This window comes from Mustela erminea, chromosome 20, assembly GCF_009829155.1.
Source record: "Mustela erminea isolate mMusErm1 chromosome 20, mMusErm1.Pri, whole genome shotgun sequence".
Taxonomy (NCBI): domain Eukaryota; kingdom Metazoa; phylum Chordata; class Mammalia; order Carnivora; family Mustelidae; genus Mustela; species Mustela erminea.
In genome coordinates, this window is record NC_045633.1 from 31,249,373 (window position 1) to 31,264,090 (window position 14,718).

Consider the following 14,718-nt stretch of genomic DNA (forward strand, 5'->3'; position numbering starts at 1 on the left):
TTACATAATATTCGCTTGGATTTTCTTTTATTTATTTATTTTTTAATTCTTTTCAGCGTAACAGTATTCATTGTTTTTGCACCACACCCTCACTGGGACTTTTTTTTTTTAAGATTTTATTTATTTCTTTGACACAGAGAGAGAGATCACAAGTAGGCAGAGCAGCACAAAGAGAGTGAGGGGGAAGCAGGCTCCCTGCTGAGCAGAGAGCCTGATGCTGGAGTCAATCCCAGGATCCTGGGATCATGACCTGAGCTGAAGGCAGAGGCTTTAACCCACTGAGCCACCCAGGTGCCCCTAGCTGGGATTTTTTTAAAGACATGATTTAAACTTATCAATCATTTGTGAAAAATTTCTATCTTTACTAAGTCATGTCTTTTAATGCATGAACACAATATGTGTTTATTTAGGTTTTCTTTAAAATTTTTCACCAACATTAAGTTCTCAGTGTAGGAACACATCTTTTGTTCAACACACATCTCAAATGTTTCACCTTCTTTGTGTGATTATAATTGTTATTGTGTTCTTAATGGGTTTTCACATATTCATTATGTAGAAATATGGTTGAGTTTTTGTGTTGATATTTCCTATAACCTAGCTTAGCTCATTTATTAGATGCAGAAGTGTTCTTTTTATATTCCTCAAGATTTTCTACATTGACAATTATATCACCTGAAATAGGGACACTCCTATTTTATCTTTCCAATCTGTATGCCTTCATTTCTTTGTTTTGTCTTATTGTATTAGCTAGGGGATCTATTATGATGTCGACTAAGAGTAGTGAGAGTGAACATTTTTGCTTTCTTCCTGATGTTAAGGCAAAATATTCAATCTTTTGCCATTTATCAATTTATGTATACATTTTTACAATGAACACTGTATATTTAAATGTGATGTTTTCATTTATAGAGTGATTATGACAAATGAAACATAGTAACATATCTATCACCATCCAGTTACTTTGTATGTGGGTGTGCATGTATATTAAGAACGTGTAAGATCTACTTACACCATACAGTATTCGATTAGCAATAATCGCGCCTCGGATAAACTTCACTGGCTACGGATACTGCCACTGCGCAAAGCTACACCGTACAGTATTAATAATTATAATCACCGTGTAGTATGTTGTCTCCAGAACTTACTCATCTTAAAACTGAAAGTTTGTAGCATTTTATTACCATCTGCCTTTTGCCCTCCTCTTCAGCCTCTGATAGCTACAATTTTCCCTCTGTTACTAAGCTTGACTTTATTTTTCTAGATTCCACTTATAAATGAGATCACGAGACACCTGTCCTTCTGTGTCTGGTGTAGTGCTCCTAGCCTGTTGTCCACCTTATCTAAGTTCATCCATGCTTGGAAATGACAATATTTCCTTCCTTTTTAAGACTGAGCAATATGCCATATTCTCTATTTATCCCTCCATTTACCTATATTTATTTATTTATCTATCTTTTTTTTTAAGATTTAATTTATTTATTTGACAGAGAGAGATCACAAGTAGGCAGAGAGGCAGGAGAGAGAGAGAGAGGAGGAAGCAGGCTCCCTGCTGAGCAGAGAGCCTGATGCGGGACTCAATCCCGGGACCCCAAGATCATGACCTGAGCCGAAGGCAGCGGCTTACCCAACTGAGCCACCCAGGTGCCCCTTTATCTATCTATCTTTAAATTCCAGTTAGTTAACATACAATGCAATATTGGCTTTAGGAGTACAATTCAGTGATTCATCACTTACATACAATACCCAGTGCTCATCACAGGTGCCCTCCTTAATGCTTATCACCCATCTAGCCCATTCCCCACCCACCTCCCTCCATCACCCCTCAGTTTATTCTCTATCGTTAAGAGTCTCTTATGGTTTGTTTCTTTCTTGAAAACCCTTTTTTTACTCCCTTCCTAAATTTTCTTCTGTTTTCTTTCTTAAATTCCATATAGAGTGAAATCATATGGTATTAGTCTTTCTCTGACTGACTTGTTTCACTTAGCATAACACTCTTTTTGCTTCATTCACATTGTTGCAAATAGCAAGATTTCTTTCTTTTTGGTGGCTGAATAGTATTCCATTATATATATAGTGGGATATATATATATGTGTGTGTATATACACATACATATATATGTATATATACAGACACACACACATAGATATAGATATAGATATAGATATAGATATAGATATAGATACAGATAGATATAGATCTCACATCTTCTTTATCCATTCATTAGTCTATGGATATATTTGTGCTCAATCCATAGTTTGCCTAATGTTGATAATGCTGCTATAAACATTGGGATGCATGTGTTTTTTTGAATATGTATTTTTGTATCCTATGGGTAGATACCTAGTAGTATAATTGTCAGGTCATAGGGTAGTTGTATTTTTAACTCCTTAGGAACCTCCATACTGTTTTCCAGCGTGATGGCACCAGTTTACATTTCCACCAACAGTGCAAATTCCCCTTTCTCTACATCCTCACCAGCATCTTTTCTTTACAGAGTTGTTACTTTTAGACATTCTGAGAAGTGTGAAGTGATGTCTCATAATGGATTTGATTTGTCTATTCATATCTTCTGCCCATTTCTTAACCAGATCATTTGTTTTTTGGGTGTTGAGTTTGATAAGTTCTTTATAGTTTTTAGATACTAGCCCTTTATCACATATGTTATTTGCAAATATCTTCTCCCATTCCATAGACTGCCTTTTAGTTTTGTCAATTGTTTCCTTCACTATGCAGAAGACTTTCATCTTGATGAAGTCCCAATAGTTCATTTTGGCTTTTGTTTCCCTTGTATCCAGCAATGTGTCTAGTAAAAAGTTGCTATGGCTAAGGTCAAAGAGGTTTCTGCCTATGTTCTCCTCTGGAATTTTGATGGTTTCCTGTCTCATATTTGGATCTTTTATCCATTTTGAACTAATTTTTGTATATGGTGTGAAAAAGTGATCTGGTTTTATTCTTCTGCATGTGGCTGTCCAGTTTTCCTAGCACCATTTGTTGAAGACACTCTCTTCTTTCTATTGGATATTGTTTCCTGATTTGTTGCAGATTAACTGATCATATAGTTGTGGGTCCATTTCTGGATTTCCTATTCTGTTACATTGACATTTAAAGTAATCATTAATAGGTAAAGATTTGGCATGATTAGGTCAGTAATCCAAGTGTTTCATAGATCAGTCGTTCCTTCTTCTTGTCTTCCTTTGTAATTTCATGGTTTTTGTTATAGTGGTATGCTTTGATTTTTTCCTCTTTATCTTTTCTGAATATACTCTAGGTTTTTGCTTTGCAGTTACTAGGAGGCTTACATAGAATATTTTATACATGTAGAAGTCTATTTTAAGCTGATGAGAACTTAACTTTGTTTGTATTCAAAACAATGCTTTTACTCCTCCACTACCAGTTTTATGTTTTTGATGTCAAAATTTACATATTTTCATATTGTGTGTTTGAAAATTATTTTAGCTATGTTATTTTAATTTTCTTTTAACCTTTCACTACAGTTATGTGTGATTAGCAAGTCATTACTATAATATCACTGTGTTCTGAATTTGATTATATATTTATATTTACCATTAAGATTTGTACTTTCATGTGATTTCATGTTCTTAGTAAGTGTCCTTTTATTTTAGCCTGTAGAATTCCCTTTAGTATTTCTTGTAAGGCAGGTTCAGTGGTGAATTCTTTCCACTTTTTGATTGTCCAGAAATGTCTTTATCTCTCTCTTATTTCTGAAGGCCTTCTATTCTGGGTAAAGTATTCTTGGTTAGTGTTAATTTTCATAGTTTGAATAAATCATCCACTGTCTTCTGGATTTCCAGATTCCTGCTGAGGAATACACTGACAGCCTTATGGGTGTTCCCTTCTTTGGGATGAGTTCCTTGTCCCTGGATCCTTTCAAGAATTTTCTTTGTCTCTTATTTTTTTTCTTTGTCTTTAAATTTTGACAATTTTATTATCCTGTGTCTTAGTGAAGTCTTTTTTGGATTTAGTCTTACAGGGGACTTTAAGCTTCACATCCCAAGATTTTCATATATTTCCCAATTTGGGGAATTTTTCAGCTATTGTTTCTTTAGTAAGTATTCTGCCCACTTCTCTCTTCTCCTGATATGACTTCCATAGTGTGAATATTGTTTCATTTGATGGTGTCCTATAAATCTTGGAGGTGTTTCTCCCCAGTTTTTTTCCCATTATATTTGACTGCATAATCTAGAGAGCACCATTGGTTCAGGCAGTTGGGGCCCACACCTTCAGCAATTGTATGATCCTTGGTAGTAAAGCAGTGGAGGGTTCTTTGTGGCTGCAGTAGCTATTGAGGTCTTCAGCAGCAGCACCAGATCCAGCACCAGGAGACTGCAACTACACCAAGCAGAGTGGTAGTTAGAGTTGGTCCTATACACACACTCATCTGTGGAGGCTGAAAGCAATCATATGCCCCAAACAAGCCTGGGTCCAGCAGAGGTACCGTGGCCAACTGTGAACACACGGGCTTGAGTGTCTGGGCTGCCTGTGTGCACTTATGTGGCTTCAGGGATAGTCATTACTGCATGTACAGCAGTGGGTGCTTGTTACTGGAGTTCAGGCTGGCAGTGTGTAATTGTATAGCTTCAAGGTTTAGCTGTGGTCTCATGTGGCAGTACAATCCAGTGACAGGAGTCAGGGATGGCCTTATATCTGAAATGTGCTGGGATCTGAGCTGGTGTTGTACCTAAGCCCAGTCACAAAGGTATACAGATTCCAGTGATCAGGGTGTAGGTGGTGCCACTGACTGAGGCAACTCAAGTGAGTGCATATAGGATACAGCAGGACTCTGGCAGCTGAAGTCTGCAAATGTGAAAACCTTTGGGACCATCAATAGCAAAATCTTAGAGGATACACAGTGCTGGGCCAGCCATTTGTTCCTCAGCAGCTAAGGTTGCTAGAGTATTCTGCAGATGAGGACACAGAGAAGCATAGTCACTCCTGCCACTTGATGTGCTGGTAGTCCTGCCCTTCTTTGTTCCTACCTGTGTTTAGATGTGTCAGCCATGCCAGTCTCTGGAAGGTTTGAAACCCAAACAGGTAATTTGTGCCATTCCCTGAAGGCTGGTCTAATGGCCTCTTACCCTTCTGTCCTTTTCCCAATAGGAGAATTCTCTGAGGTCACAGAATGTCCTCTCATTGCTGGCCTGGCTCCTGGTGTGATGCAGGCAAAATGAAGCTATTCTCCCTACCTTTTTAATGCCATTATTCTTAGGACTTTAACTCTACTGTGTTCCTGAATCTTCTTAAATGGACTCCCAAGCTCTTAGACCTATTTTTATTTGTGGATAACTAATTGTTGTTCTTTGTGGAGTAACAGAAGCTGGAGTGTCCTGTCCCATCATCCTGGTGATATCACATCAGTCTTTCCTCATTGAAGTGATATTAGGTGTAGGGTTTTTAGCTGCTCTTTATTAAGTTGAAGAAGTTATCCTCTCTTCCTAGTTTGTGAGTTTTTACCATGAATTCATATTGGAGATATTCATTTTAAAACAAAATATAGTTTTGGAAGATGGAAAAAAGATTCAACGTTGTTGATTTGATAGGCCAGTCTCACTTCTGAGAAACAGAATTATCTCCCTCTTTTTCCTTACATCCCTGGAGAAAATACAGGGGAAGAGATTTTCATGTAACTGCATCATTTCTTGAGAATAGAAAATAGATTATTTGCTGTTGTTATTTTAAACCAATAGGTTTTTTATTATGTTATGCAAATAGATTATCAATCTTTTTAGTGCTAACTACTACTTTTTTTTTTAATCACTATATGGAGAGGAGTAAGATGACAGAGGAGTAGGAGATCTAAATTTTGTCTGGTCCCAGGAATTCAGCTAGATAGTTATCAAACCATTCTGAACACCTACAAACTCAACAGGAGATCAAAGAAAAGAATAGCAGCAATTCTATGAACAGAAAAGTGACCACTTTCTGGAAGGTAGGACATGCACAGAAGGCTAAATTTGCAAAGATAGACCCGGGGTGTAGGGAGCGTCCATCACTAACCAGCAGGTGATAGAGCAGTGGAGCACAAAATTCAGAACTTTTAGAAGTCTGTTCCACTGAGGGATGTCACTCCAGTGGCTAAGCAGGGAGTGGAACCCTCACAGGGATGGTGTGGTCTTAGGACCCTCAGGGTCACAGAAAGACCAGGGATGCCTGAGTGTGGCAGAGCCCCCAAGTATCAGAGTGGGGTAGTTGGCTGCAAAGGTGGAGCCAAGGAATGGGCTCTCAACTTGGGGTTGCCAGAAACCATGATCCATGGCACAGTCAGCCCACTGCTCTTTGAGCAGGGACCCAACAAGTGGCATATCCAGGAAGACTCCCCTTCCTCCCCCAGGAGGAGTGGCATGGGAGCATATCACAAGAATCTGCTGGGTTTGGAAACTTTAAATGGAGTTGTGTGCCAGAGATAGAAATGTGCAGTCAGAGGCTGGGTGAACATAAAGTGTGGTCAGAGACCAGAGATACAGGAGTGATTGACTGCTTTTCTCTGAGGACTCACTGAGGAGTGGGGCCCCAAGCTCTCAGCTCCTCTGGGGCCAGAGACTAGGAGGCCACCATGTTCACTCTCATCCTCCAAAGCCATATGGAAAACTTTCAGGGGATGAAAGCTACCAAGAGCAAACCTGACCAGATTACTTAGCCTGGCTCCTGGGAAGGGTGGTACAACTCCACCTCAGGCAAAGACATTTGAGAATCACTGCAACAGGCACCTCCCCCAAAAGATCAGCAAGACCATCCAGCCAAGAATAAGTTTACCTATCAATGAGAGCAGCAAAACTCCAGTGTTAGGGGCATTCAGCACATAGAACTCATGGTTCTTCCCCACAATTCTGTAGTCTTTCAAAGTTAATTTTTAAAATTTTCTTTATATATTTCTTTTTCTGTTTTTTTAAAAAATTTTTCTTCTTTCCTTTTTCAACCAACATCTTATCTTACCAACTCCATTTTTTAAAATTTTTTCAATTTATTTATTTTCAGAAAAACAGTATTCATTATTTTTTCACCACACCCAGTGCTCCATGCAATCCGTGCCCTCTATAATACCCACCACCTGGTACCCCAACCTCCCACCCCATCCGCCACTTCAAACCCCTCAGATTGTTTTTCAGAGTCCATAGTCTCTCGTGATTCACCTCCCCTTCCAATTTACCCCAACTCCCTTCTCCTCTCTAACACCCCTTGTCCTCCATGATATTTGTTATGCTCCACAAATAAGTGAAACCATATGATAATTGACTCTCTCTGCTTGACTTATTTCACTCAGCATAATCTCTTCCAGTCCCGTCCATGTTGCTACAAAAGTTAGGTATTCCTGGCAGTCTAGTGGTTAAGATTCGGCGCTCTCACCAATTCCATTTTTAAAATATATTTTTTTTATTTTCCATTTTTGTAGTCATTCTATCCCTTTATTGTATTTAACCTTATTTTGCACATATATTTTTTCCTTTCTTTTTTCCTCTTTTTTTATTGTGTTATGTTAGTCACCATACAGTACATCATTAGTTTTTGATGTAGTGTTCCATGGTTTATTGTTTGTGTATAACACTCAGTGCTCCATGCAATCCATGCCCTCCTTAATACCCATCACCAGACTCACCTATCCCCCCATCCTATCTCTTCTAAATCTAAGTTTTTCTTTCATTAAAATTTTGTGATACAGTTTCTTCTAACAGACCAAAATATACCCTAAATCTAGTGTATGGCTTTGTTTTAGTCTGCTGCCTGATTATATTTTCTCTCTTTTTTTTTTCATTTTAAATTTTTTTCTTTATTTTTTTCAATTAACTTCTTATCAATTTCTTTTTTTTAATATTTTTACATTTTCATCTTTACAGTCATATTCCATCTTCATTGTATTTACCCTTATTTTTGTGTGTATATATATAAGTTTTTCTGTCTTTAAAAATTTTGGGAGGCAGTTTCTCCTAACAGACCAAAATACATCCAAAATCTAGTATGTGGCTCTGTTCTAGTCACCAGCCTGATCACTTTTTTTTTTCTTTTCTCCCTGGTTTCAGGTCTTTTCTGATTTGTTTAATGTATATTTTTCTGGAGTTGTTGTTACATTTTTAGCATTTTGCTCTCTCATTTATCTATTCTCTGGACAAAATGACAAAATGGAAAAGCTTACCTCAAAAAACCAACCAAACAAAAAAACTGAACAAGAGGCAGTACTGACTGCTAGGGACCTAATCAATAAATACAGACATTAGTAAGATGTCAGAACTACAGTTCAGAATAATAATTATAAAGATACTAGCTGGGCTTGAAAAAAGCATAGAATATACTAGAGAATCCCTTTCTGCAGAAAGAATGGAACTAAAATCTAACCAAGTCAAAATAAAAAAAGCTATTAATGAGATGCAACAAAAAATGGAGGTTCTAACTGGTAGGATAAATGAGGCAGAAGAGAGAATTCGTGATATAGAAGACCAAATGTTGGAGAATAAAGAATCTGAGAAGAGGAGAGATAAACAACTACTGGATCACAAGGGGAGAATTCAAGAGATAAGTGATACCATAAAATGAAACAATATTAGGATAATTGGGATTCCAGAAGAAGAAGAAAGAGAGAGGGGCAGAAGGCATAGTGGAGAAATTATGGTGGAGAACTTCCCTAATTTGGAGAAGGAGACAGGCATCAAAATCCAGGAGGCACAGAGAATCCCTCTCAAAATAAATAAAAATAGGTCAACACCCCGTCATCTAATAGCAAAACTTGTAAGTCTCAGAGACAAAGAGAAAAATCCTGAAAGCAACTTGGGACAAGAGTTCTGTAACCTACAATGATAGAAACATTAGATTGGCAGTAGATCTACCCACAGAGACCTGGCAGGTCAGAAAGGACTGGCATGATATATTCAGAGAACTAAACGAGAAAATATGCAGCCAAGAATACTATAGTGAGGTAGGGTGTCATTGAAAATAGAAAGACAGATTAAATCTTCCAGGACAAACAAAAACTAAAAGCATTTGTGAACACCAAACCAGCCCTACAGGAAATATCGAAAGGGGTGCTCTGAGCAAAGAGAGACCCTAAAAGTAATATAGACCAGAAAGGAACAGAGACAATATACAGTAACAGTCACCTTACAGGCAATGCAATGGCACTAAATTCATATCTTTTAATGGTTACCCTGAATGTAAATGGGCCAAATGCTCTGATCAAAAGACACAGGGTATCAGATTGGAATTAAAAAAGAAAAGACCTATTGATATGTGGTCTGCAAGTGACTCATTTTAGACTCAAAGACACCTCCAGATTTAAATTGAGGAAGTGGAAAAGAATTTACAATGCTAATGGACATCAAAGGAAAGCTGGGGTGGCAATCCTTATATCAAACACATTACATTTTAAACCAAACACTATAATAAAAAATGAGGAAGGACACTATATCATACACAAAGGGCCTATCCAACAAGAAGATCTAACAATTTAAAATATCTTTGCCCCTAACATGGGAGCAGCCAATTATATAAGCCAATTAATTACAAAATCAAAGAAACACATCAACAATAATACAATAATAGTAGGAGACTTTAACACTCCCCTCACTGAAATGGACAGATCATCTAAGCAAAAGAACAACAAGGAAATAAAGACTTTAAATGACACACTGGACCAGATGGACTTCACAGATATTTACTCAGAATATTCCATCCCAAAGCAACAGAATACATATTCTTCTCTAGTGCCCATGGAACATTCTCCAAAAGAGATCATATCGTGGGTCACAAATCAGGTGTCAACTGGTACCAAAAGATTGGGATCATTCCCTTCATATTTTCAGACCACAATGCTTTGAAACTAGAGCTCAGCCATAAGAAGAAAGTTGGAAAGAAATCAAAATCATGGAGGCTAAAGAGCATCCCACTAAAGAATGAATGGGTAAACCAGGAAATTAAAGAAGAATTTTTTAAAAATTCATGGGAACCAAAGAAAATGAAAACACAACTGTTCAAAATCTTTGGGACACAGCAAAGGCAGTCCTAAGAGGAAAGTCTATAGCAATACAAGCCTTTCTCAAGAAACAAGAAAGGTCTCAAATACACAGCTTAACCTTACACCTAAGGAGCTGTGGAAAGAACATCAAATAAAGCCTAAACCTAGTAGAAGAGATAATAAATATGAGAGCAGAAATCAATGAAATAGAAATCAGAAGGACAGTAGAACAGATCAAGAAAACTAGGAGCTGGTTCTTTGAAAGTGTTAATAAGGTTGATAAATTCCTAGCCAGACTTATCAGAAAGAAAAGAGAAAGGACCCAAATTAATAAAATATGAATGAAAGAGGAGAGACCACAACCAACACCAAAGAAATACCAACAATTATAAGAACATAATATAAGCAACTATATGCCAGCAACTGAAACAATCTGGAAGAAATGGATGCATTTCTAGAGATGTGCAAACTACCAAAACTGAACCAGGAAGAAATAGAAAACCTGAACAGACCCATAACCTGTAAGGAAATTGAAGCAGTGATCAAAAATCATGGATAGAGGGTACATACCTCAATATCATAAAAACCACCTATGAAAAACCCACAGTGAATATCATTCTGAATGGGGAAAAACTGAGAGCTTTCTCCCTAAGGTCAGGAACACAGCAGGGATGTCCACTATCACCACTGTCACTCAGCTTAGTACTAGAAGTCCTAGCCTCAGCAATCAGACAACAAAAAGAAATAAAAGGGGGTGCCTGGGTGGCTCAGTGGGTTAAGCCACTGCCGCTCTGGTCACGATCTCAGGGTCCTGGGATCAAGTCCTGCATCGGGCTCTCTGCTCAATGGGAAGCCTGCTTCCCTCTCTCTATCTCTCTGCCTACTTGTGATCGCTCTCTGTCAAATAAATAAATAAAATCTTTTAAAAAAAGAAATAAAAGGCATCTGAATCAGCAAAGAAGTCAAACTCAAACTCTTTGCAGATGATATGATACTTTATGCAAACAAACCAAAAAGATACCACCCCAAAACTGCTAGAACTTATACAGGAATTCAGTAAAGTGTCAGGATATAAAATCAATACACAGAAATCAGTTGCATTTCTATACACCAACAACGAAACAGAAGAAAGAGAAATTAAGTAGTTGGTCCCATTTACAATTGCACCCAAACCTATAAGATACCTAGGAATAAATCCAACCAAAGAGGCAAAGGATCTGTACTCAGAAAACTATAGAATACTCACAAAAGAAATTGAGGTAGACACAAAGAAATCTAAAAATGTTCCGCTCATGGATTGGAAGAAAAAATATTGTGAAAAGGTGTATGCTACCTAGAGCAATCTACACATTTAATGCAATCCCTATCAAGATGCCATCAACTTTTTAAAATTTTTTTATTTCTTTTCAGCGTAACAGTATTCATTGTTTTTGCACCACACCCAGTGCTCCATGCAATCCGTGTCCTCTGTAATACCCACCACCTGGTTCCCTCAACCTCCCACCCCTCGCCCCTTCAAAAGCCTCAGATTGTTTTTCAGAGTCCACAGTCTCTCATGGTTCCCCTCCCCTTCCAATTTCCCTCAACTCCCTTCTCCTCTCCATCTCCCCTTCTCCTCCATGCTATTTGTTATGCTCCACAAATAAGTGAAACCATATGATAACTGACTCTCTGCTTGACTTATTTCACTCAGCAAAGAAATGAAACAAATTATCTAGAAATTTATATGGAACAAGAAAAGACTCCAAATAGCCAGAGGAATATTGAAAAAGAAAACCAAAGTTGGTGGCATCACAATTCCAGACTTCAAGCTCTATTACAAAGCTGTAATCATCAAGACAGTATGGTACTAGCACAAAAACAGACACATAGATCAGTGGAACAAACTAGTGATCCCAGAAATGGACCCTCAACTCTATGGTCAACTAATATTCAAAAAAGCAGGAAAGAATGTCCAATAGAAAAAAGATAGTCTCTTCAACAAATGGTGTTGCGAAAATTGGACACAGAAGAATAAAACTGGGCCATTTTCTTACACCATGCACAAAAATAGACTTAAAATGGATGAAAGACCTCAGTGTGAGACAGGAACCCATCAAAATCCTTGAGAATAACACAGACAGCAATTGCTTTGATCTCAACCGCAGCAACTTCTTCCTTGAAATATTGCCAAAGGCAAGGAAAGCGGGGGCAAAATGAATAATTGGGACTTCATCAAGATAAAAAAAACTTTTTCACAGCAAAGGAAACAGCCAACAAAACCAAAAGACAACTGACAGAATGGGAGAATATATTTGCAAAAGACATCAGATAAAGGGCTAGTATCCAAAATCTATAAAGAATTTATCAAACTCAACACCAAAGAATAAATAATCTAATCAAGAAATTGACAGAATACATGAACAGACATTTTTCTAATGAAGACATACAAATGGCCAACAGACACATGAAAAAGTGTTCAACATCCCTCAGCATCAGGGAAATACAAATAAAAAGCAACACTGAGATAGCACCACACACCAGTCAGAATGGCTAAAAGTAACAAGTCAGGAAATGACAGATGTTGGGGAGGTTGCAGAAAAAGGGGAACCCTCCTACACTGTTGGTGGGATTGCAAGCTGGTGCATCCACTCTGGAAAGCAGTATGGAGCTTCCTCAAAAAATTGAAAACAGAGCTACCCTACAACCCAGTAATTGGACTACTGGGTATTTACCTCAAACATACAAATGTAGTGATCTGAAGGGGTACATGCATCCCAATATTTATAGCAGCAATGTCCACAATAGCCCAACTATGGAAAGAGTCTAGATGTCTATCAACAGAATGAATAAAGAAGATGTGGGATATAAAAATACAATGGAATACTACTCAGCTATCAAAAAAATGAAATCTTGCGATTTGCAACAATGTGGATGGAACTAGAGGGTATTATGCTAAGTGAAATAAGTCAATCAGAGATAGACAATTCTCATATGATCTCAATGTATGAGGAATTTGAGAAACAAGACATAAGATCTTAGGGGGAAGGGAGGGAAAAATGAAACAAGACAAAACCGAAGAGAGAGAAAAACCATAAGAGACTCTTAATCTCAAGAAACCAACTGAGGGTTGCTGGATTGGAAGAGGGAGGAATGGGGTGGCTGGGTGATGGACATTGGGGAGGGTACATGCTGTGGTGAGTGCTGTGAATTGTGTAAGACTAGTAAATCACAGGCCTGAGTCCTGAAACAAATCATGCATTATATGTTAATTTAAAAATCACCATATCAAGACATGTTTTACAGATGCTCATGCTATACATATATATGAAGACAAGTGGTCTGAGGCAACATACAGTTTGCCAGGCTATCTGGCTATCTTCCACCAATCCAGTTCTACCAATGCCCCTGGAGGAGTAGTTTCCCCACCAAATTTTCCATACCACATTTACATCAAAAAGGAGATTGGAATATAAAGGCTGGAAAGCACATCAGGTGGCTTGACACCTCCTTCAGCCTTGCAGGATGCTAGGCATTTAGGATAAATATCTATTGAGCATCTAGCATAGGGACTGCTACTAAGTAGACAGCCACTAAGTATCTGGTGAGTAAGTGTGGCCCAGTCAGTTAAGCATCTGGCTTCACTCAGGTCATAATCCCAGAGTCCCTGGATTGAGCCCTGATTCTGGCTCCCTGCTCAGCAGGGAGTCTGCCTCTGCCTATTCCCTTGTTCATGCTCTCTTTCTCTCTCTCAAATAAGGAAATGAATAAATAGTAATAAAATAATAATAATAAATAAAAATAAATAATATAAATATATAATAAATATTAAGAAATATAACAAATTATATAATATATAATATATTATAACATATAACATATAAATATAATATAATAATAAATATAATAATAAAAAATTGATGAGTAATTTATGCCCATTTAACAAATTTTCCAAACTGTGAAGACCTACAAAACTTATGTAGGGCAAAATGTGTTTTGCTTTGACTCTAGTCTTTTGGTCCTCTGGGATTTATGAAAAATGCCATTTCTATGTCTGAGGATGAACAATGGAAGAGAATACGAACATTGCTGTCTCCAACTTTCACCAGCGGAAAACTCAAGGAGGTAAGAAAAGAACAGGACTTTTAATTAGGAAGTTAAGGAATATTCCTGGGGACAGGTAGAAAATAAGGTCATAGTCCATCCCTAAGTGGTACTCTATTGTATTTGGGCTTCCCCCAAATGGTCCTTTATCTTCATGTTCTGGAAGAGACATGATAAAACTTGTTATTAAATGCCCTTACTGCTTCATGCTTATGAAAGCTATGTCATCCTAGGACTTGATTCTCATATTTAACTTCAGGTGGTCATGTATTTTGTTTGTAGATGTTCCCCATCATTGGCCAGTATGGAGATGTGTTGGTGAGGAACCTGAGGAAGGAGGCAGAGAAAGGCAAACCTATCAACTTGAAAGAGTAAGTAGGAGTCCAGTTGCTGGGATTCTAACTCTGTCGTGACACTTTCCAGCTGTTGCCATAGAGTCCATTCCCATTGTTGAGTTACTCCAGTGAACAAGCTGATGTAGGTGTATGGTGTTACAACTCCAGCGGGCCAGCTAAGAAGAGGTAGCTCACCTCAAAACGCAAGAAGTCCAGAGAAAAACAGTCTTCTTTTGTGTGCGTGAGTTGGGATTTATTTACTTGCTTAACCATCACCTTGGACATTTTAGAAGACAAAAATACATTGTTTGAAAAGAAGAAGTATGAGCTTAGAGAGTATG

The 14,718-nt window shown here is 37.8% G+C and overlaps 1 protein-coding gene and 1 pseudogene across 3 annotated transcripts in view; one reads left to right on the plus strand and one right to left on the minus strand.

Annotated features, from left to right (window-relative positions):
* Positions 1 to 14,718, plus strand: part of LOC116581212 (cytochrome P450 3A12-like) — a 48,380-nt gene that overhangs the window by 17,625 nt on the left and 16,037 nt on the right. For all 3 annotated transcript variants that reach the window (XM_032328294.1, XM_032328295.1, XM_032328296.1), the window contains 2 exons: positions 13,950 to 14,063; positions 14,325 to 14,413. In XM_032328294.1, coding sequence (XP_032184185.1) covers positions 13,950 to 14,063; positions 14,325 to 14,413 — 203 coding nt within the window. The remainder of the gene's footprint in view (positions 1 to 13,949; positions 14,064 to 14,324; positions 14,414 to 14,718) is intronic.
* LOC116581557 lies at positions 866 to 1,087 on the minus strand (annotated as a pseudogene).